Source organism: Camellia sinensis, chromosome 4 (genome assembly GCF_055761805.1).
Source record: "Camellia sinensis isolate YWXY chromosome 4, ASM5576180v1, whole genome shotgun sequence".
NCBI lineage: Eukaryota > Viridiplantae > Streptophyta > Magnoliopsida > Ericales > Theaceae > Camellia > Camellia sinensis.
In genome coordinates, this window is record NC_138964.1 from 190,358,385 (window position 1) to 190,382,951 (window position 24,567).

The 24,567-nt window shown below is 43.6% G+C and overlaps 1 protein-coding gene across 1 annotated transcript; it reads right to left on the minus strand.

Moving 5' to 3' along the window:
- Positions 1–3,192: 3,192 nt before the first annotated feature.
- On the minus strand, positions 3,193–4,616 carry LOC145824310 (uncharacterized). The gene is made up of 3 exons (XM_082923948.1): positions 4,418–4,616; positions 3,882–4,278; positions 3,193–3,766 (listed from the first exon to the last, which is right to left on the minus strand). Exons 1-3 carry the CDS (start codon positions 4,614–4,616, stop codon positions 3,193–3,195), a joined length of 1,170 nt encoding a protein of 389 aa, XP_082780074.1.
- Between the last annotated feature and the right edge of the window lie 19,951 nt (positions 4,617–24,567).

A 24,567-nucleotide genomic window follows, 5' to 3' on the forward strand; every position in this document is an offset into this window, starting at 1 on the left:
CAAGGAGGTTCAACGGCTTACAGGTAGAGTTGCCGTCCTCAATCGTTTCATTTCACGAGCAACTGACAAATGCCTTTCATTCTTCAAAGTCGTCTGGTAGGCCTTCGAATGGAACACTGAGTCTCAGGGGACCTTCCAGCAACTGAAACTGTGCATTGCCAACCCTTCATTCTCTCTCAAGCACTACAAAACGAATCCCTCTTCCTCTACATAGCTATGTCTAACACCGCTGTTAGTGCTGCTCTCATCAGGGAAGTCGGCTCAGTATAGCGCCTAGTTTACCACATCAGCCGCGCACTCAGGGGAGCCGAACAGAACTACCCACTATTAGAAAAAATGGCTCGCGCCCTAGTCATCGCCTCCAGACGCCTTCGACCCTATTTCCAAGCTCATTCCATAGTGATTCTTACCAACCAGCCTTTGAAAAAGATTATGCAACAACCAGAATCATTAGGCAGGCTCATACAATGGTTCGTTGAACTAAGTCAATACGACATCTCCTACTTCTTAGTGGCTCATACAGGTGATAGATGCGTACGCTGAGGTGCTTACAGATGAGCAGGAGAAGTTGAATGCAGGGAATGATTTCCCGGATAAATCTTACTTCTTCAGCAGTATATGTTTGGTGAGGGTCTTACGCGTGCATGTGTTTATGTGTTTGTTTGGTACATTGTATCGTTTTATGTTATTGATTAGTTGGCTGATTCAGGACATGATGAAGAATGAGAATAAGTCGGCCAAGGCGAAATACGTGATGAATAACGTGTGTGCCACAGGAGACGCACGTAAATTCCATTTCCCCCTATGCCACCAATCGCATTGGACTCTTGTTGTGCACGACACGGAGGATGGTAGTTGGAAACATTACAACTTGATGCGTAATAGGGGTGGTGCGGGGGGTGCTCATGCCAATGAAGCTATGACGTTGGTGAGTTTGTGCAGTGGTGATTTAGTGCATATGTTGGGTTTCTTCCGAAATTGCATGAGGGTTAATATTAGTTTGTTTTGTTTAGTGATTGTACAGAAATTTTTTTTTGTCCAAGTGCAACGAGAGTCGATGGTGTCTCGTGGAGTGTTTGACGTTATCGGAACACAGGAAATCGATACGCCAGTGGAGTTAGTCGTGGAATGCCCACAGCAACGGCCAAAATCATAAGTGCCGCGTAATCTAGTTGGCGTAAATAATGCCACAAATTAGATCCATATCATTTCGTAATTTGGTTTTTTAATTACATGTTTGGTTTCACAGGCTTGACTGTGCGATTGTAGTTTGCGCCATCATGAGACAATATGTGCACCATGTAGATGTTGCGCGGTCTTTGTAAGAAGGCAATTGCAGTGTTCTTCGGGCTAACACAGTAAAGCAGTTGATTGGGGATCCGCTGAGAGGGGTTGCCAGCAATATGGGTAGACATTGGTATAATGTGGAAGATTATAATAATTTAGGATTTTTTTGGGGTAATGTAGTGAACTTTGTGCACATACAATTATTGTGGTTTATTTATTTTGTTTGAAACATGGGGAAAATGTTCCTTTGTTTTTTGAGTTTTTTTGAAATTTGGTGAAACTGTTTATTTGCACATGAATGTTTTTTGGTTGGTTTGTTGCGCTAAGATTGTGGATTCAAATTTATTTTGACGGGACAACAGTGAGTGTGTGTGTTGGTTGTGTGTTTGTTGGAGTGGGTGGGGCGATTTTGTTTGTTTTTTCTTTTTATTTGGGCGGTGGGTGTGCGGGCTTAAGTTGTGGTTCTCGTTTGGTTATTGGGCAATGGTGGGGTCAGTTGATGTGCTGTTCGTGGGACGTGTGTATGGAACAAGTGAGTGAAGTTGGAGATTTTTTAAGTTTTTTTGTTTGGGGGGGTTGGTGTTGTTTGCGTAGCGTGATCATTTTTGTGAGAGCGTGTATGGAATATTTGTATCGTGCAGCGGATAGTGTATGCATGTAGTGGAAGGTGGGTGGTGCATTGTTTATGTTAGTTGAAAAGGTGTGGGGTGTGACCATGGTTGGCGTACTCTTTGAAATTAGTGTTCTATTATGAATAACGTTGTCGTAACGTGCAATGTGAATTGTGTGTAGTGGTCGTTTTGTGTGGCCAGTAGTGGAACGTAGTCGTTGGGGATGGGAGTAATGCAATGTCAACCACGTTGGACACAACGTCGTCGTGTGAGGGTAGTGAGCATGTAGGAAGCTATGTTGATGTTTGAAGGGAGTTTTGGTGTAAGTGTAATGGTATGTTAAAATGATGAGAACGTGTCGGTTGGAACGAAAACCATGTATTGCGTATCGTGAAGTGCTTGTCACGCTGTATTATGTTTTGTCACACGTTTGTAGGATGAAAGTGGATGCAATTGAGTGATGTGAATGTGTGGTGATAACGTTAGAAGAAAAGGGTGTGATGTAACTATGCTTGGCATTGTGGTTGCAATAGTGTTTAAGTGTTCTGTATGACTTGGTTGCTGAAAGTGTTAGGAGTGTAGTGTCTAGCATGTGTGATGCTATGTTGACGTTTGAGGGAAGTGTTTGTGGACGTGTAATGTCAACCTAACACGACGATGATGTCTGGTGAGGAACGAATATAATATAATGTGTTTGCTAGATGGAAGTGGCTCCGAAATTGTTGTTTTAGTCCCGGGGTAATGTTAAGACGGTACGACAATCAAGTAAATAACATCTTATGTGTCTGTGGCACTGTATAGTTACAGAAAATAACCAATATGTAAGTAACGATTTACGTAGATGTGGCACGGTGCTGTTAAAAAAAAATAACTTCTTTACATTCAATGTTTGAAATTTGGTGAGTGATTAAAATGTACTGTTTTAGTCCGATGATAATGTTGGTACAGTATGTGTTGTTCTTTTTTTTGTTGGCAATGTGTAGATGTGTGAAATTTGGAGGGTTGACTATTGTCGTAATACACATATTATATGATGTTTACGTTACACATTGAATATTCGTAAATGGTGTGTCGTCGCACACTTTTTATATAATTGCCTCAAAAATGGATAGAGATTGTTCATGAAAATAATAAAAACGTAAATAAATATTTATTTGGCGCTGTCACAGCGTAGGTACGGAAACTCAAAATTGTAATGTTGAATGTTCGGGCTTTCGTGAGCGATTTAAATGGGCTCGTTGCATGTTTTCCTATTGTGGTTCCCCATGCGGCCACACCTGCCGCAGCGGATCTGTTACACATGTTCACCCCTTGATAGTATCCGCTTCTTCTTTGGCCTGCCGGGAGGGCGTTTGACAGCGGGGGGGTTGATGAGGTAGTCATGCGGATCAAATGGTGGTTGTTCCACGGTTGGAATTGGGAAGATACTTGTGGCGTAAGTCGAACGGTATTCTGACACATGGAAGTAGGGTTCTACAAGATTGTTCAAATCATGACCGTTTTTCCTAACGGCGACCATCGCGTGTGCACAAGGGAACCAATTAAGTTGCCACTGGAAACATGAACATGTTTGGGTGCCAATGTTGACTGTAGCCGAAGGAAATGAGTGGACCTCGTATACGTCTGCATTTGATTGGCTGACTCGCCATGACCTGCCTTTGTTGAATGCTTTCTCCAAACGGGACTCCATTTTTGGACATATTGTTCCAGTCCATGATTGGGATGCATCTCTACGCTTTGACATTTGACGCATTATTTTGGCTCTGATGCTGTCAACCATCCTGGTGACTGGCAGATTATGGGCCTCCCGTATCCATGAATTGAATGATTCTGCAGCATTTGAGCACATCTCGCCGTACCATCTTCCCCTATAATTTAAAAATGAGTTACAGGTGTTATGGATTGTAGAATGATGTGGACAGTTTGGTAACATTGTGTAGGGTGAATTTTGTTGAGAATTATGGTGATGCCCATTTCGTTTACCTAAAAAATGCATTAGCCCAATGTTGTGGTGGTGTGGTAGCAAGGAATTCAGATGCAACACCGCGGCCTGATTTGTGGAATTGTTCAAGTTTATCATTGAACGCAGTAACCGTTGGTGCATATGCGCAGTGGCGTAATTTGCTCACCAACCCAGCCTGGTGCATACTGTTTGTATAATGCAACCTGTCACGCAGATTTCTTTGGAAGTGCTGCAAACAGAAGGCATGCTCCGCGTTAAGGAAAACAATTGGCATTGTTTCCAGTAACCCGGCGTTCCGATCTGAAATGAATGTGAGTGGTCTGTCCCTATTTAGAACATGTGCGAGGTTTTGTAGAAACCACGACCAGTTTGTCGTGTTCTCAGAGTCGACCACAACGAACGCTAGTGGGAATAACCCTGTAACACATGGATCGACGTTCACAACAATTGTTAAAAAGTATACTTTGTGAATGTCAAACATGAATGCGTGAATGGTGGAAATGTTTATGTATGATAGAATGATGCGTTAGTAGGAAAATTTGGTGCGGATACAAACCTTGGTTGCCGTCTTTCGCAGTGGCTGCTAGTAAAAATCCTTTGAAACAACCTTTGAGGAATGTGGCATCAAGGAAAAGAAGTGGACGGCAGTGGGTGAACCCATCGATGCATGCCTTGAAAGATATGAAGTATCTTGTGAATCGGTGGGTGTGTTCATCGTGCTCGAGGGTAACGTAACTACCGAGGTTGTGTTCCATCACAGCAGTGCTGTACCACCGCAACTAATCGAATGAAATTGAGTTCGCACCAAATAGTTCCCCCTTTGCTTTTTCAACCCCAAGCCACGCCATACGGTAAGTTATGTCTAGACCGTAATCTTGTTTCATGTCAAGTATAACTTCGGTTGGACGTATGATAAACGACATTTTTCACTTAAAACAGATTATAACATGAACACCAATAATTTTCTTGGCACCAATAAAAAAAAATAATCTGCCACACAGTTTTCAAGGCTATAAGCCCCGTTGGATCCAATACCGAACTAAGAGTCATCCTCAGGGTGGCACCTGGGCCTTTTCTCAAAGACGATAAGATTGAAGGTCACCTAGTTGTTTTTAAAGGTCTTTTCCTTACAATCGTTGAGCACTAGAGTCATCACGGCCCAACCCAGATCTGTTCCCTAGTGGCCAGAGTCACCACACACAGTGGAATAATTTCCTTGGACTAAATACACACATGGTTCCAATAATCAATACACATCAATTTTGCAAAACATGGTGGTTCATCATTATAAACATGGGACCAAAACAAATAGTTTACAGTATGCCAAGTTCACACATGTTTCAGAAATAATTTGATTCAATTGATAATATAATAATTTATCAAAACAGTTTAACCATGAAACAACAATTTAATTTTCTAACAGTTCAGGGTAGGGGAACATTTATAAAAATATGTAGCATGAAACTACTCACCTGAAAACGAAATAATATAATCCTCGAATAGAGTGTAAAAGTCCAACTAGTGCCCTGAACCAAGTATAAAAACTACACGTCACAACTAATTTAAAAATACAAAAAAATAGGAACTAAGTAACTCAACTAAAACGCACTAACATGGCTCAACCCAACTCATCGTTACTCTTAAATATTACCTAAGTTCATGTTCTTCAAGGTCTAAAATCACCCAAGACATAAGTTCCGATCGAAACTTACCTAAAAATAACTTTAAGATGAAACAGTGTTTTAAACAAGTTTTCTCAATCTATTCGCTAACTTTGAAAATTACAAAACCCACTCCACGCTATTTGAAAATTTCTAAAAACCTCTAGATATGATCTACTATATCCTAAGTTTCAAACCCAATTGGTTTCACTTGATTTTCTTATTACAATAATTATCTACAATTTATTATATCCAAACATGTTGTTTTCTGCAGCACTTTAAAGAAATTGACGGTTCTCTTAATATACAAGAGCAATCAATGCAAGGCCAAAAACATACGAAACTAGACTCGTAACCGGTTCTAATGACACTAATTTGATAATTTTTGGATTTATACCCAAAGAGAACAACACTCCCGAATTTACTATTTCGGAATGGTTTCCTGGACAGATTTGGATACCTCAATTTATATGAATTTTGACTCCCAAAAATTATGAAAAAATTCATTAATCTACTGTAAAAATTTCAGATTAAAATTCATCCGTTTGATATGGTTTCTTGATTTTTAAAGTTCGTAATTATGTGCAGAATTTTTGGACTAAGAATTACACCTATTCTTTACACATAAATTTAGCTCCTCAGATTTCTTAACAGTGTATACATATATATACAAAATACGTAAACCTACAACCTCTCCATGAATGAATAAAATAATTATAGAATAAGGATAGAACAAAGGAAGAAGAGAAGAAAACCTAGGAGGGCTAACCTTTGATGATCACACACAACACAACACACCCAAAAGTTCTTTGATTGCAACATCTTCTTCTTTTTTTCCTTCTCTCAAACCCTCTCCCGTGGCTGCTGTGGCTACTGCTATAGAATGTATTAGGAACCTAGGGTTTTTCTTTTCTTTTCTTTTCTTTGTTATACATAACATAAATGACTCTAGATAAAAATGCCCTTTGTTTTATTTTATTTTATTTTATCTCTCCATTAATTTAAATAAAACACAACTACTATTAGATCAAAATATGCTTACTAATTTGACACTTAATTTATTTTATTTATTTATTTATTTATTTTTTTAAATAATAAATCTTGCCTTTAAATTGAAGACTTTCACCAGAAATTTATTTTAGGTTTTAAAATTAATTACAAGACCCTCCAAATATTTAATTTGCACTTTAAGATTCACCATCAAAATATTTGAGATTGTAATATTATTATTGTTATTAATTAATTATTTACTTAATTTTTTATATTTGGGTTCTCACACAATAGACCTGCAGTAAAAACCACGTGCGATAACAGAAAACAATAGAAGTCGAACAGGAAAAAAAATGAAGTCATAAACGATTGCATTGATTAATCACCGAACGGGGTATACCGGTGAATTCCCCGACAACAATATAACAACATATAAATGCAACTTATAAAAAAGAACCGGGTATACGTACAAAATGAGTACATACACCAAACCAATGTTCAATGACATGCTCAATATTGAGTGATCCTGAATGTGCAAATGTTGAATAATAAAATGATTTCATAACGTACCTGTGAAAAAACGATCGGTAGAAGCTAGTGATCCACGTAACCTCCCACTGTAACCCTAACTGTGTTGCTCTACTCCGAACAACAAAAAGCAATAAAACCCTAGCCCCCCCCATTTGATACCTTTGTGAATTGCTTTCCTGAACTCCCCCAAAACGTGACTTGCACATACCAAAAATAAAAGCATAAGAATTCTCATAAAATTGGAACGTGAGGGCATATCTGTCCGGTTACACCCTATTAACATTTGAAAAAGGACTACCCAGTAAGAAAGTACGCACTAAATGGACTTGTCAAACAAAGGGAAAAAACGTGGGACCAAATGACCATAATTTACTATAATAGGAGTTTCCAATAAATTTTCCTTATTTAAAATGATAAATTTTATGTTATTTATATAGTGTGGAATAAGTCTTATATTAAATTATTAGAATGCTATCTAAGATTAATTTTAGAGAGAAAAAAATATGAAATTGATCAGTTTTAAATCTTCACTCCCAGGGGCTTCTGTTAATACACTGCCATTTTGAAGTAAACAGTAAATAAATTACCTTGCAAAAATACTGAAAATTCGGACAAAAATAGCGATATGGTATTTAATGTAAAGGTGCAACAATGCATATCCCTTAAACAACTATTAAGGGAAAATAACAATTCAGTGTGAGTTAAGAAAAAAATAAATCCAAATCAGTGATAGAAAAATTAAGTTTTTTTTATTAATTAGGATGGTCTAAATAAGTGTATTTTTTGACTTTTTATGACATATGGGTTGTTTATGTGTTGAGTTTGAAGTGATGCGATAGAGAAGTGATGTGCCTTAAATAAAATGATGTGACTTAAATAAAATAATGACTTTTTGACTTTTTTAGGTTATGACAAATATTTTAATAATGTCTTAACAATTTAGAGATAAATAATTTTTTTACATATGAATAAATAAGTAGGACAAATTGCTGGTAAAAAAAAATTAATCCATTTGTTTCAACTTAAAAAAAGAAAAGAAAAAAAGAAATTTAAATAATAAATGCTTTAATTAAAATTGATAAATTTTCATTGTTTATATGGTGTAAAATAAGTGTTATATGTATTATATTATTAGGATCTTGTATTAAATTATTAATGTATTATGGAAAAATATGTATGGGCTTTTAATAATATATGTACAAAATCTCAAGGAAGGTGAGTAAAAAATTTCATTTAAATAATTTATTGATTGATTTGATAGTTTTCATCTTTCTACTCAGTTCAAAAGGGTAATATGGTCATTTTAGATAGTCAATTAACGTCATTTGTGCTAAACTAATGGAGAGGGAATCTTGATATTTTCAGAAAAATAAGAGAGATTTCTGTAATTATTGAAATCACAAAAAAAAAAAAAAGTTCTTATATTTGTTAGGAGAAGTAAGGGTAATGTATCCATACTTCATCCATTTATTTTGAGGACTTAATGTAAATTTAAACTTAATTTTTTTTTTAATTTGAAAGAAAGCTAATATCTATAGTAAAAGTATATTTGTCATTCATTTTTTCAGTGACAAAATAAAAAAATTATAATTATTATATTAACTTAATTTTTTATAAATGATATACAAAGAAAATACTACAAAATAAATAGTTGGTATCTTGGAACGGACTCATAGTAGGATCCTATGGGCCATTTAAATTCAGATTGAATTTTAAGAGAAGTTTAACTCTATTAAATATAAAATAAAAAAAATAAAAAAATTAGTGTTGTGAGGTATACCCCTAGCCGGGGGCGGGCCCCGTGATGCATTGCAATCCTAACGGATCTAGATTGCATTGAAATTGATATTTATGAACCTATAATGTTACTTTTGACCCATTTGGTTTTTACCTTATAAATTGTCTCAGTTTATATGTTTTAGAGTTAGAAAAAAATAGAGAGCGTTTCGGACTGATTTGTAATCCTTATTGCATGTAGTGAATTTTGACCATTTCTCTGTCGTGGACGTAAGCATCTCGCTGAATCATGTATATCTTGTGTTTGTATATATGATTGTTCTTCTTTTTGTTATTGTGTGATTAATACAGTGGTAGAATTGTTAAGGATCAGAGGTGGCCTTGGCCCCTCCCGATTATATATATGAGCATTGATAGAGGCCCCCCTCCAATCACCACCCCACAACCCCCACACACACGTGGCAGGTGGTGATTGGAGGAGAAGGGAAAAAGAAAAAAAACAAAAGAAAAAATAGCCAATCAAAAGAGAGAGGGGGTCAAAGGGGGTGAAGGGAAAGGGGGGTCTTAAACATTTTTGTATATACATATATAATTATATATTATAAATAAAAGTAAATATTCTTTAAATAACTTCTTTTATTTTTTATATAATGAATTTGAAAAGAAAAAAAAGAAAAAGAAAAAGATGAGAGATAACCAAATTCATATGTTTATAAAAAATGTAAAGACTTTTAATATCTTTTGGTCCCATTTTCACTAATCAATAATTTTATACACTATTTCACATATTATTTGATTAATTTAGTAAATTTCACGTTACTATATCATCATAGTATTATTATTTAACCAACATAGTCACATAAAATTAAAAATGAAAAAAACAACTTTCAAATTTATCTTTCTTTTTTTTTGTGGGGGTCTCTTTATACATTTTTTTGGTTATTGTCCAATCATTATAAACGTTACAAAATTAAAACATTTCAAATATCATCCATCTTGTTTGATCAATTAATGTTATTTTCAAAATCGGAGATATGATAAATGAAATGCTTCACTTATCATATCATTTTGGACATTATGAAATGAAAAATTATAATAAAATTTAGTTGTTTTTGACTCCAGTTTTTTACATTAAATTTACCTTGACTCTAGTCTATTTTAATTGTCAAAATCTTAATCCTGATTCCACCCATATTCATACACTCTTAGTCGATTAGCATCCTTTTGTCTATTTCCTCTTAAACTTAAGATATATACAAAAAAACAAAAATTAACTTTCAACTGATTTTGGGTCATATCACCTCTCTATTTTTTATACGTTTTTTCAAAAAAAAAAAAATTAAAAAATTAACTTTTAACTAACTTCTCAAAATAACTCATAATCACTAAATTAACAAATTATTAACACACAGGATTAATCCTCACTTTATCTTATATATGTGCATTTTTTAACAACATACACCAACCCACATAATTTTCACATCTCTATCAAAGATGAGAAAGTGGAGTCGTTAAGCTGAATCAGAACGTGCAACATGTCAAGCAGTGGTCAATTTAAGGATTCTGAGGTTTTACTTTGAGTAATAGTAAAATTTCAAACAAAAGTTTACTTTGACTGACCTGGGGCATGCCCTTTCACATGCAATCAATTAGGCTTCAAACAAATATCAAGCCCACGGTAGACTTTAGCATTATTTTGTGCGCAAAATGAAAAGGGGTTTAGTGATAGATCTGTCGCTGTTTAATTTATTTTTTAAAAAGATAAGAATTATTTAGATATTTTTAAAATTCTCTAATATTGTAAAATTTATTTTTTTTACTATATTACCTTTATATCTATCAACTCTCATATTAAATCATTCTCATAGTGTACTCAGAGTATAATTTTATTTTAAATTATAATAAACTTTATTCTGATTTAGATTACTCTGAATCTGAATCAGAGTAAAGTTTATTATAGTTCAAAGTAAAATTTTATATCATTAAGCAAATCAACATGTTTTTAATAAGAATAAAATTTTACTTTGAATCATAGTAAACTTAAAGTTTACTCTGAAATTTAAGGAGAGTATCCACTTTGAATCACACTAACTGTCATGTATTAATAACCTTGCGTGTTTGGTTGCTGAAAAAAATACAGAAACATAACAAGAAAACCAAATATAATCTTATCCTCACTGTGGCTTTGATGTTTAAATGATCAATTTCTCAACTTTTCTCTCATTCTCTTGGAAACCAAACAAAAAATATATGTTTCTTCATCATCATCAACAACAACAAAAAATGATCTAAACTTACATAATAATAATGTCCGTACCGGATTCTGCACTAGATGAAAGTGGATCGGGGCTCCGCACTCGGTTGGACTATCCAGGAACTGAGGTTCCTGCCACAGGAAACACCGTTAGAGCTGCCCGGCTGGGGTTGGCCAGATAACCCCTCCGGTGTGGGAATAGGGATCGGAGAAAAAATGTATCGAGAGTTGAGTTTGTATCTAAGTGTGATTTTGCTTGGAATTGTTCAGTTATCTTCAATGTGAAATTCATGTTGTATATATAGTGTTCCTTGCTTGCTTCTCAAGGTGGGTTCATGGAGTTTGGATGCTGCCAGGTGTCCTTTTAGCGTTGCTCAAGGTGGGGGACTACCTGGTAGTTGTCATTGAATGCATATACTGATTGTAGTCATGCTGATAACTAACCACATTCCTTTGATTCAACAACTTCCGTGATTCTAGGTGTAGGAGACCAGCTGAGGTGACAACTTGTACATGCACACATTCACAACTTCCACGTTTCCTTGCGAGGTTTCTTCAACTCGGTACCGTTGTGCCTCAGCTCGGCACCATTATGCCTTGTCTCGGCCTTTTACAGGATCATTCATGAAGATGGGCTGATCCTATTTGGATATCTTTGTATGAGCTCGGCTTATTTTCTGTTCGGCCCATAGGTTCAGTCTCGCAGCTCGGCTCAACCCAGCACTACGGTTGGACTAGCCTTTCCACTGCGGGTTGGGTCAGAGTGCTTGAGGACTTGGGTGGACTGTTGATCATGAAGTTGGGCTCAATTGGTTTGCCCATATACTCATCCAGCCCACTTGGATTCGAACTTCAATGGATTGGGCCAGCCCAAGGCTTGGACCAGACCCATTTCACATTTAGCCCCTTCAAATAATAATTAAAAAAAGAACTTGAGAAAATCGAAAATAAACATATCAAATTTTGGAATAAATTCTTTTTTATTGTTATTTTTTTTTCCTACGTGGCAACAATAGCTTATGAATTGTGTGATGGCTTTGTTTGGTTTAAGTTTTGAGAATTTATTTTTAGATGAGTTTTTATTTGTTTTCATATTTTAGTTTTTTTTTTTTTTAACTTCGTAGTTAGGTCAAAATTAGATGCATTTAAAAATTAGAAAGATTTAATTAAAACATAAAAGAAAAAAAAAGAAAAACTCATATAAAAATGCACACAAATTTTTATTTGTTTTTAGGATTTTTTAAAAATATTTTTAATAATTTTTTGTATTTTTAAATGTACTTAATCAAATTACTCATTTAAAAATAATTTTTGAAAAAATAAAATAAATAGACACAAATTCTTTTCTATTATAGACGTGAATAAGGTTGTTTCACAGTTTACACTGCACTTCACTCCCTATATGTTCTGTTCCTGATATTTCAATTCTCGTATCGCATGTGCTTTCATTGTACCTACTAGTACCCACTTCATGGTGCAGATTGTAGCGTTTTGAGTGTAACTAAAAATCTTCACTTCTTAGCTCCCATCTCTCTCTCTCTCTTTATATATATATATATATATATATCCATTGAAAGTGAAATCAATTTTGTTCATCCAAGAGAGTAAAATTGTTATTTCGCATTGTCATGAGGAAAGCATTGTTTAGTCTCTTTCAGTGACCACCGCGATAGCCGTCCTAATGATAAGGGAATTTGTTCATCTTCTTACTGTTAGGTTCAAATTTCCGTTACATTCAAGTGAAAGTTAGAATTTTAAGGTGAGCCTGCTAGTTTTCTCCGGTTTATTCTAGCCCCCATCAGCCATAATGACCAGTGTGGGACAGGTTTAGACATTAAAAAAAAAAAAAAATCTCTTTTAGTATTTGTACGGGGAGCAAATATTCCGGCGTGCCCGTATTCCTTTCTTCCGAGCTCCGTCGATATCCGATCACCTGCGAGCAAGTAATGGTGAGCTACCCGGCGGTGTGTGGCCGGAAAAACCCTCTGACGGTCAAGTTAGCACACACCTTAGAGGGAATAGAGAGAAGGGAGAGTGTTTTAGTGTAAGGATTTCTTACAGATTTTTTCGTGTGTCCCGTATGGGAGGCGCAGACATGCTTATATACCTTCTGAGCCCCATATCCACTCCCTGTCATCTCCTGACACGTGGCTCTGCTATCCCATCTGTCAGCATAAACCATGCCATTCATCACCTGCTCTCAACTGCCTGTCAGCACAGCTGGAGCTCGGCAGCCGAGCTGCCCTTCCTCGGTCATACCATGCTTCATACCTCAAGCGCCTAACCGGATAGACACACGGAGGACCGGGCTAAGTGGCATCCCGGCCGAGCCTAGCCCGGATACTTCGATCGGCCTTCCTGCCGACCATACAGTCTCCTCGGCTGACCATGCTTTTCCGGGCACCGGCCACTCAACTTCCTCGGTTGTCCATGCCTTCTTGGGCGCCGGTCACTCGGTCAATCCGGCTTTGGCCATCCTCAGACCGGGCACCCTGATCCGACCGAGCACTGCCTTACCGAGCAGTTTCTGTCCGGTCCGGGGTGACACTCAGCCCGTACTCTGCCCGGCCCAAATTCCGGCAGCCCACTTTGGGTAAAAAGTCGATCGTCTCGGACCTGTGCACCGTTGGGCTCTCAACTTGCTCGGTCTATATCTCGGCCCAACTCCAGATCATAAATTACCCTCTCAATTGCCCCTTAATTCCGTCCGCGGAAGCGTGACTGGGATTACCCACTTCGACCGAGATAACATTTATCCGGTCATAAAGACGCCAAGCCTTCATCGAGCTAATCTGCTATCCTTCCCCGGTCATGTTCCTCGGCTCAAAGCCTTTTCATCGAAAGTAGCTCGGCTGGCTCTTCGTCTCTTCATCCCGTCGCTTCAATCCTGACGTAGCCATAAATGGGGACACGTGGCGAGCTCCCATTGGTCATCGAGAAGCCAACCCGCCGTTCTTGTCAGATTTTTGAATTTGGGCGGCCTTTCACCCTTACATATACATCACCCTCCTCAAGCCATTTTTTCCTACTGCTTTTACACTACCTGACGATCCAGAGCTCAAGCCCTCTCCTCTATCTCGACTGCCATTTCTCATTCTTGGAAGAACTGCCCCCAACCTCCAAAGGTAAGGTTTTCGATCCCCCTAGTTGCTATTTTCTTTCATTTTACACACATTAGGGCATAAAAACGTAGCATTTAGGGCAAAGGCCATGGAATCCGTCCCAAACGCCCCAACTGTTCTTGGTGTTCTTCGTCTTCCTGAAGAACACTGATGAACTGGGGTGAACCGGGCTTTGGGCCTTCTTTTGATCCAAAAAACCGACCAAACCGGGATAACAACATGTTAGTTTCAACCAAGGCGAAAACCGAGATAACAAAAGGACTTGGCCGTTCAACCGGGCTAACAACTGGTCCGCTTGGGCGACCGGGCTCCTTAGATAGAATAGACAACCGAGGTGGTTTGGCACACTTAATGACCGAGCTAAATCCAGCACCTTCGCGCGACCGCGCTAACACTTAACACTTGCCATCCTTTTCCTGCAGAGTCCAAGGGGACCACTGTCATTCCTGAGGCTCTCAGGACCGGGCAACATCCAATACACAGAGCCAAACCCCTCAGCCGGGATACCCTAAGCCGGCCAAAAATGGGGAAATTCCGCTTCTTAGTGGATACTCCGGCTGCGCTGGCTACGTTCAGGGAGGAGTACGGCGTCCCGGCCGATGTCCACCTGCCGCTCGCAGAAGAGGAGACCACACCTTGGGGTAGGGAGGAGTGCCCCTTCACCGTGCTATCCATCATTGAAGGGGGTCTTCGTTTCCCGCTCAACCCTCTCATAACCGAGTTCCTCCGCCGCACCGGGCTGGTACCCACACAGGTGTCCACCAACACTTACAGAATAATCAACGGCGTTCACGAATTGAACCAACGGCTAGGCACCAACTTAGGCCTAGCCGAGATATTGAGGCAATACACAATGGGCCACACCGGTGACGGCCTAGCTTACTACTTGAAAATAAGACCGGGCAAGGAAAAAATCATAACCGGCACCCCGGATAAAGACATGCACGACGATGATTTTTTCTGGGTGTTCGGCAATTACGAAACAGCCGAGGTGCCGGGCTGGTTCATAAGCAAGGACTTCGGTTCTTCATGTAAGCCACCACTCAAACTTGCTCAGTGAACTTAATTCTTTAGTTTAACTAACCGGTTTCCCTGTTTCTTTTGCAGCTATCCAAGCCTTGCATGCCAACTACCAATTCCCCAACGTCGAGGCAATTCGGGCCGTGCTTAGGTACCGTCACCGAGACTGCAACGAATTGCTCGGCTACACACCGACTTACAGATATTCTGCTCCGCGCCAGAGTAGAGTAACTAACTTCCTCAGAGCTCCTTCGCCACCTCCAGATCCAGCCCTACCAGACGTCCCATTAATCCGGTTAACCGACGAGCAAGAAATGGCCAAAAGATCTCGGATCAAAAACCTTCTAACCGCGACCTCAGCCGAGATACCGAGCGTCACCACTCGCTCCCCGGCTGCCGGTCAATCGAGTGCAGCCGTGGTAGCCCTTGCTTCTCCAGCTCCAGCTGCCGGGCAATCTGCCAGAGAAGCGCGCCGGGCTGGAAAAAGACCAAGGGCAGATCCCTCCGCCGAGCTCGTCGCCGAGCTGACAACCTAACATCCAGCTGAAACTCCTGCTCCCGTGCCCGCTTGGCGTCCTCAGCTGAAGCACCGGGGACAGGACATCCCGGTGACTGCTTCGATCAAGGCTGACAAAGAACATTTGCTCGCCTTCGATCTCTCCAAAGCATTTCTCCTACCGGGCGACGTGGTAGGCAGCGACCACGTCCCTGACACCCGGCTGGTCAAATCTTCCGTGAAGTCCATGGCCAGGGTAAGTCGGCGTTCTTTTTAACATTTCACAAGTGTTTGCTCGGTCCTTCTTGCTCGGTCCCCTTTCTGATATACTTGCTTCTTTGTGCAGGCCATTCAGAAACAACATTTGGTCTTGGAGCGCATCCACCGGCTTAGGCAGAGAGCCAACGACACTGCCAGCCAGGTTGAAAGCCTTCAAACCGAGCTCGGCCGGGCTAAAGCTTCTCTCGAGATGGCCAACAATGATAATAACAGGCTGCTCGGTCAACTGAATGCAGCTGAGAAAAAACAAAGCGAGCTCCAGGCCGAGGTTGACACTCTGAAGAAGGAGAAGAGGAAGGCTTGCCGGGCTGCCAACAACGCGGGTTTCAACGAGGCCGAGAAGAATTACCAGAAGCAAGTCTTCGCAACACAAGACATATACTTCAAGGCTGGCTAGAAATCCGCTTGCGAACAGCTCGGCCAGGGCTCTGACACCGACGTTTTTGCCAATCCTCCCAAAGCTTCACTACTGGTCTACCTCGTGCCATATGCCAACGATGTTTTCAGCGCTTTACAGACTAAGGCCGAGGAGGGACTTGAAGATGGGGACGGGGAGACAGATTCTGAGGAAGAAGAGGCCGAAGTGCAAGAGCAGCCCGGCAATGAGGAGCCCGGTGAACAAGATACCGGTCCAACCGTTGACCTTGAAGCCGGCGAGGACGAATTCACCCATCTATCCCCCCTAGTTTAATTTTCTTCTCTTTTGTATTTTTGCTTTCAACACTGCTGATGTAACCGGGCTTGGTCCCCACTTTTTGTAATGAATTTCTTATCAATGAAAATTCAAATTTTTGCAAGTGTATGCACGGTTGTAATCAGTTCTGTCTTCAGCAAAACATCTCGGTATAACTCATCGAACCGGAATACATAACACGGTCTAAGTACTTCAGCAGAACAAGACCAATTCATGAACCGAAATAGCCATCTCGGCTGTACCAAAGTTGAACAAATCAACACTTCCAACCGGAATACACCATCTTGGTTGTGAATCCTAAGTTGGACAAGACACCAACTCTTCCAACCGGAGTACAACATCTCGGTTGGGAATCCAAAGTTGGACAAAACACCAACTCTTCCAACCGGAGTACACCATCTCGGTTGGGAATCCAAAGTTGGACAAAACACCAACTCTTCCAACCGGAGTACACCATCTCGGTTGGGAGTCCTAAGTTAGGCAAAACACCAACTCTTCCAACCGGAGTACACCATCTCAGTTGGGAGTCCTAAGTTGGACAAAACACCAACTCTTCCAACCGGAGTACACCATCTCGGTTGGGAATCCAAAGTTGGACAAAACACCAACTCTTCCAACCGGAGTACACCATCTCGGTTGGGAGTCCTAAGTTGGACAAAACACCAACTCTTCCAACCGGAGTACACCATCTCGGTTGGGAATCCAAAGTTGGACAAAACACCAACTCTTCCAACCGGAGTACACCATCTCGGTTGGGAGTCCGAAGTTGGACAAAACACCAACTCTTCCAACCGGAGTACATTATCTCGGTCCGTAACATTAAAACAATAATCCAAGTGCTAAAGCAAAATGACTTCTATAATTTGACAAAAAGAATTACATTCTGCTTTGCAAGCCAAAAAATTGCTTTACAAAAAGAGGAAAGTAAAAAGCTTAAAAATAATACAATTTCAAGTTGGCCGCATTCCATGGCCGGGGTATGGCTCTTCCCTCTAGATCCTCCAAGTGGTAAGCCCCCTTGCCAGCCAGACCAGTGATCTTATAGGGTCCTTCCCAATTTGCCCCTAGTTTGCCTTCTCCTGGCACCAGGGTGTTGCCCATAATCTTCCTCAAAACCCAATCTCCAACTTTGAACGGTCTGGGGTGCACTGTCTTGTTATACTTCTTGGAGAGCTCTTGTTGGTAGGCGGCCACATGGATGAGGGCTTTCTCCCGGCGCTCTTCCGCTAGGTCCAGCTCCAAGGCAATGGCCTCGGCATTTAGCTCGGGCTCAAAACTCTCGGTTCTGAGGGTAGGTATTTCGACTTCCAAGGGTATGACCGCCTCCATGCCGTAAGCCAAAGCAAATGGAGTTTCCCCGGTTGAACGTCGCGGGGTTGTTCGGTATGCCCAAAGTACACTGGGCAATTCCTCAGCCCACTTTCCCTTGGCCTTTTCCAGCCGTTTCTTCAACCCATCCAGGATAGTCTTGTTCGACGCTTCGGCTTGACCATTGGACTGCGGGTAGGCCGGGGTGGAGTTGTAGAATTCTATCTTCAGATCTTCACAAAATCCTCTGAATAGGCGACCGTCAAACTGGGTGCCGTTGTCAGAGATCAAAATCTTGGGGACGCCAAACCGCGTGACAACGTTCTGCCAGACAAATCGCTTCACGTCTTTCTCTTTGATGGTTGCTAAGGGCTCAGCTTCAACCCACTTTGTGAAGTAATCTGTGGCCGCGATGAAGAATTTCCGGTTGCCCGGTGCTGTTGGCAATGGTCCCACTATATCTAGCCCCCACATGGCGAAAGGCCAAGGACTGGTGAGGGGAAGAAGTTCCCTGGCAGGCTGGTGGATCTGATGGGCGAATTTCTGGCATTTCTCGCACCTGCGGACATATTTTTGTGCGTCAGCCTGCATGCACGGCCACCAGTACCCCTGCGAAATAGCTCGGTAGGCCAAGGACCTGCCCCCGATGTGGCTGCCACAACTGCCTTCATGAATTTCAAACAAGAAGGCCTCCACACTGTTTGGGTGCACGCACTTGAGATACGGACCGGTGAAGGACTTCTTATACAACGCGCCTGATGGAGAGAGCCAAAACCACTCTGACTTCGCCCGGATTTTGTGTGCTTCTTTCTTGTCCGCTGGAAGAGTCCGGTCTCTGAGGAACAAGATCAAGGGGTCCATCCATGAAGGACCTAGCTCGGCGCAGAGTACATCCGTCTGCCCGGCGTTTTCAATGCTTGGCCGCGGAAGAAAGTCAATCAACAGGGGGTTTGGAGACGTACCATCTACCATGGAAGCGAGGCCGGCGAGTTCATCAGCCCGGCTGTTTTCTTCCCGGCCAATCCGCTGGACTCTGATTGCCTCAAACTGCTTGATATGGTCCCTGACCAGAGCTTGGTACTTCGCCATCCTGTCGTCCTTCGCTTCATAAATCCCTGAAACTTGGTTAACTACAAGCTGGGAATCACTATATACCAGAAGCTCGGCAGCCTTCATTTGAATGGCGCTCTTGAGCCCAGCAAGAAGCGCCTCGTACTCAGCCTCGTTGTTAGACGCCGGGAAGCCGAGTGTGATAGAATGCTCAATGGTTAGGCCGTCCGGGGATATAAGAACAATACCTAGGCTGGCACCATGACGGTTGGACGCTCCATCAACAAAAAGCTTCCACATGTCCCCCACAAAAAGCTTCCAGCAGTCAGATGGGTCCTGAGAGTTGCGAAGGGCAATGGGATCACAACTGCTCGGCTGTGCGGTGTCAAGTTTGGTGTTGACCGGTTCAAATTCAGTGCCCCTTGGTGATTCGACACCGGACTCAGCAAGTTTGTCCGTAATGCTCAAGTCCGTAGGCGAATCACCAGGTTGCGGTGTGAAGCCGGCCGCAGGTTCTGAGCTGTCTGGAACCATTCCTCCCCTCCTTGATGATTCGGCACCGGACTCAGCAAGTTAGTTCAGAATGCCCAAGTCCGTAGGCGAATCATCAAGTTCTGAGCTGTGTGGAAACATTCCTTCCCCTCCTGGTGATGCGGTACCGGACAGAGTGGATGGGTTGGTGATATACAACTCCGTCATCGCAGCACCGGGAGGTATTACCGTGCAAACTGAGGGAACTTCGATAGTGCGCGCTAACTCCGCGGCGCGACCTTCTGCAGCTGGTTGTTCCTCGGTTGGCATTGTGTGCGTCTCATCATCTGCCTCGGCAATGTCGACCGGGCATACCGGATGAGTGCCAGGTGAGAACTCGGCAACAAAATCGGCAAGGGTTTGGGCTTTGATCGCGGTGCGCGGCTGGAACTTCACATCGAACTGTCCCAACTCGACCGCCCATTTTAAAATTCGGCCTGAAAAGTCTGCGCGCTCAAACAAGGCCTTGAGGGGGAACTCGGTCAGTACGACGATGGTATGGGCGTGAAAATAATGTGTCAATTTCCTCGAAGCCATCATCAGTGCTAACGCAAGCTTTTCCAGCGGCAAGTACCTCGTCTCAGCCGGCAGCAAGGTCTTACTTACGTAAAAAATTGGGAGGTGCTTGATTCCTTCAGCCCGGACTAACACCGCACTTACTGCGTGCTGGGAGACGGCAAGGTAAAGGTAGAGTTCCTCACCGGGCTCTGGTGTAACCAACAGCGGCGGAGAAGACAAATAATCTTTGAGCTCGGCCAGAGCTCGGTCACACTCGTCATCCCATGAGAACTTTGACTTCAATGCTTGAAAGAAAGGGCGGCAGTGATCTGATGACCGGCTTATAAATCGGTTAAGCGCGGCGGCCATCCCGGCCAGATGCTGCACGTCCTTAGCCGAGCGGGGCTGCTTCAACTCTTGCACGGCTCTAATCTGAGTAGGGTCTGCTTCGATGCCTCGGTTCGTGACTAAGAATCCCAAAAATTTCCCAGATCCCACGCCAAAGGCACACTTCGAGGCGTTTAAGCGCAGCTTGTGCTTCTTCAGAATGGCGAACATCTCGGCTAAGTCGGACAAATGGTGTGCCTCATGTCGGCTCTTTACCACCATATCATCGATGTAAGCCTCCATTGTCCGACCGAGCAAAGGAGCGAACATTTTGGTCACCATCCTCTGAAAGGTTGCCCCGGCGTTTTTCAAACCAAAGGGCATAACTCGATAGCAGAAGAGTCCCCTTGGAGTCGTGAAAGAGGTGATCTCTTGGTCAGGCCCATGCATGGCAATCTGGTGATAGCCGCGGTACGCATCCAAGAAACTGAGCCGATTGTGTCCAGCCGTCAAATCCACTAGCTGGTCAATGCGCGGCAAAGGGAAGCTGTTTTCGGACAAGCTCGGTTGACTGTCTTGTAGTCGACACAAACTCGCCACTTTCCATTTTTCTTGGGCACCACTACCGTGTTGGAAATCCACCGAGGGTAGTGCACTTCCTGTATTGCTCGTGCCTCAAGCAAGTTCTTTACCTCCTCTGCTACTACCTCGGCGTGATGCAGCGCCGATCTCCTTGTTCGCTGGATGACTGGTTTTGCTCCAGGGAAGACATTGAGGTGATGACAGATAAAGCTTGGGTCAAGACCAGGCATGTCGTAGGGCGACCATGCAAAGACTTCGATGTTCGCCATCAAAAACTCAATCATCTCGGTTCTCTCCACGGCCGAGAGACTTGAACCGAGCAAGAAGAATCTGTCCGGCTGCTCGGCATCAATCCGCACCTCAACCAATTCTTCAACAGCCTTGTCTTCTGCTTTGGTGCCAACATCCTCCAAGACACTCCGGTCCTCCGGTCCCTCGATCATTTGAACGAATCCTTTGGCAGCCCGGCTCCCGTTGACCGCCACGAAGCATTGTTTGGACATGACCTGATCACCCCAAATCTCCTCGATTGCCCCCATAGCCGAGGGGAATCTCATCACCTGGTGGTAGGTCGATGCTACGGCTTGCATGGCGTGAAGCCATCCTCTTCCAAGGATAAGGTTGTACGTTGATGGCACTTGTAGCACCCAAAACTCCACTTGCTTGACCACGGATCCCGCTTTGACCGGCAGGATAATCTTTCCCAATGGCCACTCCGGCTGTGAGTTAAATCCAACCAGTGGCGAAGTGGCCGGAGCCAAGTCTGTCTCACGGAGTTTGAGCTGCTTGAACGCATCATAATACATGATCTCGACCGAGCTTCCCTGATCGATCAAGATCCGTCTGACATCAAATTCTTTGACGCGTAATGTTACTACAAGAGCATCGTTGTGCGGCGTCTGGATACGCTCTAAATCCCTTGAGGTGAAACTAATCACATCTTTCTCCTCTGTCTTCCCCCTTTTGATGGCAGGCTGTACTGACAAAACTTCCCTCATATGCTCTGCCTTCTTGATCATGCCCCGGAGTTCGCAAACGCGCTCCGGTTCCACGATGCCGTGGATGACATTAATAACTCCTTGTGGTGGTGCATCTCGGTCATCCTGTCCCCTGGGATCGACCGGAGCCTGATTTGGTTTCACGCCGCCATCAATGTAAAGGTCCAGATGCCCGGCCGCAACCAATTCTTCCAAGTGTTGTCGCAAAGGCAAACAATCCTCAGTCCGGTGGCCCCTCTCCCGGTGAAACGTACATCGATACCGCGGATTGTAGCCCTTTTGTCCATCGCCCAACTTAGCAGGAAACCGGACATACTCCTCGTCTCGGATTTCACTAAGTATGCGATAGATTAGAATCTTGAAGACCGTGGTTATGCCAGTCCTCGCCTTCATTCTCCTGTTTGCGTCCTCTACGTCATCTCGGGGGTAATCATCCCGGTCATTCCGACGTCCTCTACCCCGGTTTTTACGATTTGAACCTCGGTCTGATTCCTCTGCTCGGTCGTTTGAGCGGCTGGACTCTTGCCCAACTGCGTGCACCTTGCCTGCTGTCTTCTTGTCTGTTCCGACCGGAGTGGCCTTCACGGTGGAAGTTGATGCATCGTCCTCTACTCGGATGTGCTCATTGATGCGCTGCATGAGCTGGCCCATGGAGGTCGGCTGGTGCATGGTAAGCAAGTCCCGCAGTCTATGTCCGACCGGGAGACCACGCTTATATTGCGTGATTGCAAGGTTGACCGGGCATTCCAGGATCTCGTTGAAGGTTTCCCAATACCTTGAATTGTAGGCCTTCAGTGTGTCGCACGGTTCCATCTTGACACTCAGCAAGTGATCGACTTCCTTTGGTGTTTTTATGTTGGTTTTGAAGCGCGTAACAAACGCCTCGGCCAACTGATGCCACCTTTGTATGCTCCCTTCCGGCAACCTCTCGAACCACTTTAGGCCCAGCTCGCCTAAACTTGACGGGAAGATTAGGCACATAAGTCCGTCATTGCGCCGATGTCCGGCCATAACCTGTCGGAAGTGGCTCACATGCATGTACGGATCGGTTTTTCCGTCGTAAAGTGTGAACTTAGGCTGGTGGAAGCCTGCCGGAAGCGGCGTTGTTTCTATTTCCAGGGAAAAAGGAGTGGCACTCAGCCTTGCCAAATCTGTATCTTCGAATATTGGCATTGCTTGGCGGGGTGGAGGCATTCCGACCTCCTCGCTGCCGTGGACCCCGTAGGAGAGCCGCTGGAAAGCAGGTATTCTCTGAGCTTCGCGCCGGCGAGCCCGCTCCCTTAACACTGCCCGTAGGTCCTCTGACTGTGCAGAATAAGAGTACCTCGACGTCGTCGCCGGACGTGAGGGTTTGTAAGTGCTGTCTTGCGCGCTAGACTTTTCTGCACGCATGTCGGAATCACCAACCTGGTAACTCCTGGTGATGGAAATGGACTGAGTACGTCGCTGACTCTGATCGCCTGACCGGCGGGATGGGGTGCGCTCACTGTGGTCTCCCACTCCAGCTACACCTTTCCCTTTGACATGCCGCTTAAGATCCTCCATCTCCGCCGCCATCCGCCTGATGACAGCGTCTTGGTCCCTTAACTTGCTTTCCAGTCGCCTGGCGTGTGAGTCTCTCCGCCGGTGACCGTCTGGACTCCGTGAATGCCCATGACTCCTTCCGCGCTTATCCCGCGCGTCTCCTGACTGTCCTCCAGTGGGCGTCCCCAAGTCAGCCATTGGATGGACGGCAGGTGGTCCCTCGCTCCTTCGAGTATACTCCGGGGTGACTCCATCGATGGCGGACAACGGGAACTCGTCGTTGTTCGCCATGGACGGCGATTAGATGAACCTGGAAGACAAGGTTTTGTCTGTCAAGATTCCCACAGACGGCGCCAATTGTACGAGGAGCAAATATTCCGGCGTGCCCGTATTCCTTTCTTCCGAGCTCCGTCGATATCCGATCACCTGCGAGCAAGTAATGGTGAGCTACCCGGCGGTGTGTGGCCGGAAAAACCCTCCGACGGTCAAGTTAGCACACACCTTAGAGGGAATAGAGAGAAGGGAGAGTGTTTTAGTGTAAGGATTTCTTACAGATTTTTTCGTGTGTCCCGTATGGGAGGCGCAGACATGCTTATATACCTTCTGAGCCCCATATCCACTCTCTGTCATCTCCTGACACGTAGCTCTGCTATCCCATCTGTCAGCATAAACCATGCCATTCATCACCTGCTCTCAACTGCCTGTCAGCACAGCTGGAGCTCGGCAGCCGAGCTGCCCTTCCTCGGTCATACCATGCTTCATACCTCAAGCGCCTAACCGGATAGACACACGGAGGACCGGGCTAAGTGGCATCCCGGCCGAGCCTAGCCCGGATACTTCGATCGGCCTTCCTGCCGACCATACAGTCTCCTCGGCTGACCATGCCTTTCCGGGCACCGGCCACTCAACTTCCTCGGTTGTCCATGCCTTCCTGGGCGCCGGTCACTCGGTCAATCCGGCTTTGGCCATCCTCGGACCGGGCACCCTGATCCGACCGAGCACTGCCTTACCGAGCAGTTTCTGTCCGGTCTGGGGTGACACTCAGCCCGTACTCTGCCCGGCCCAAATTCCGGCAGCCCACTTTGGGTAAAAAGTCGATCGTCT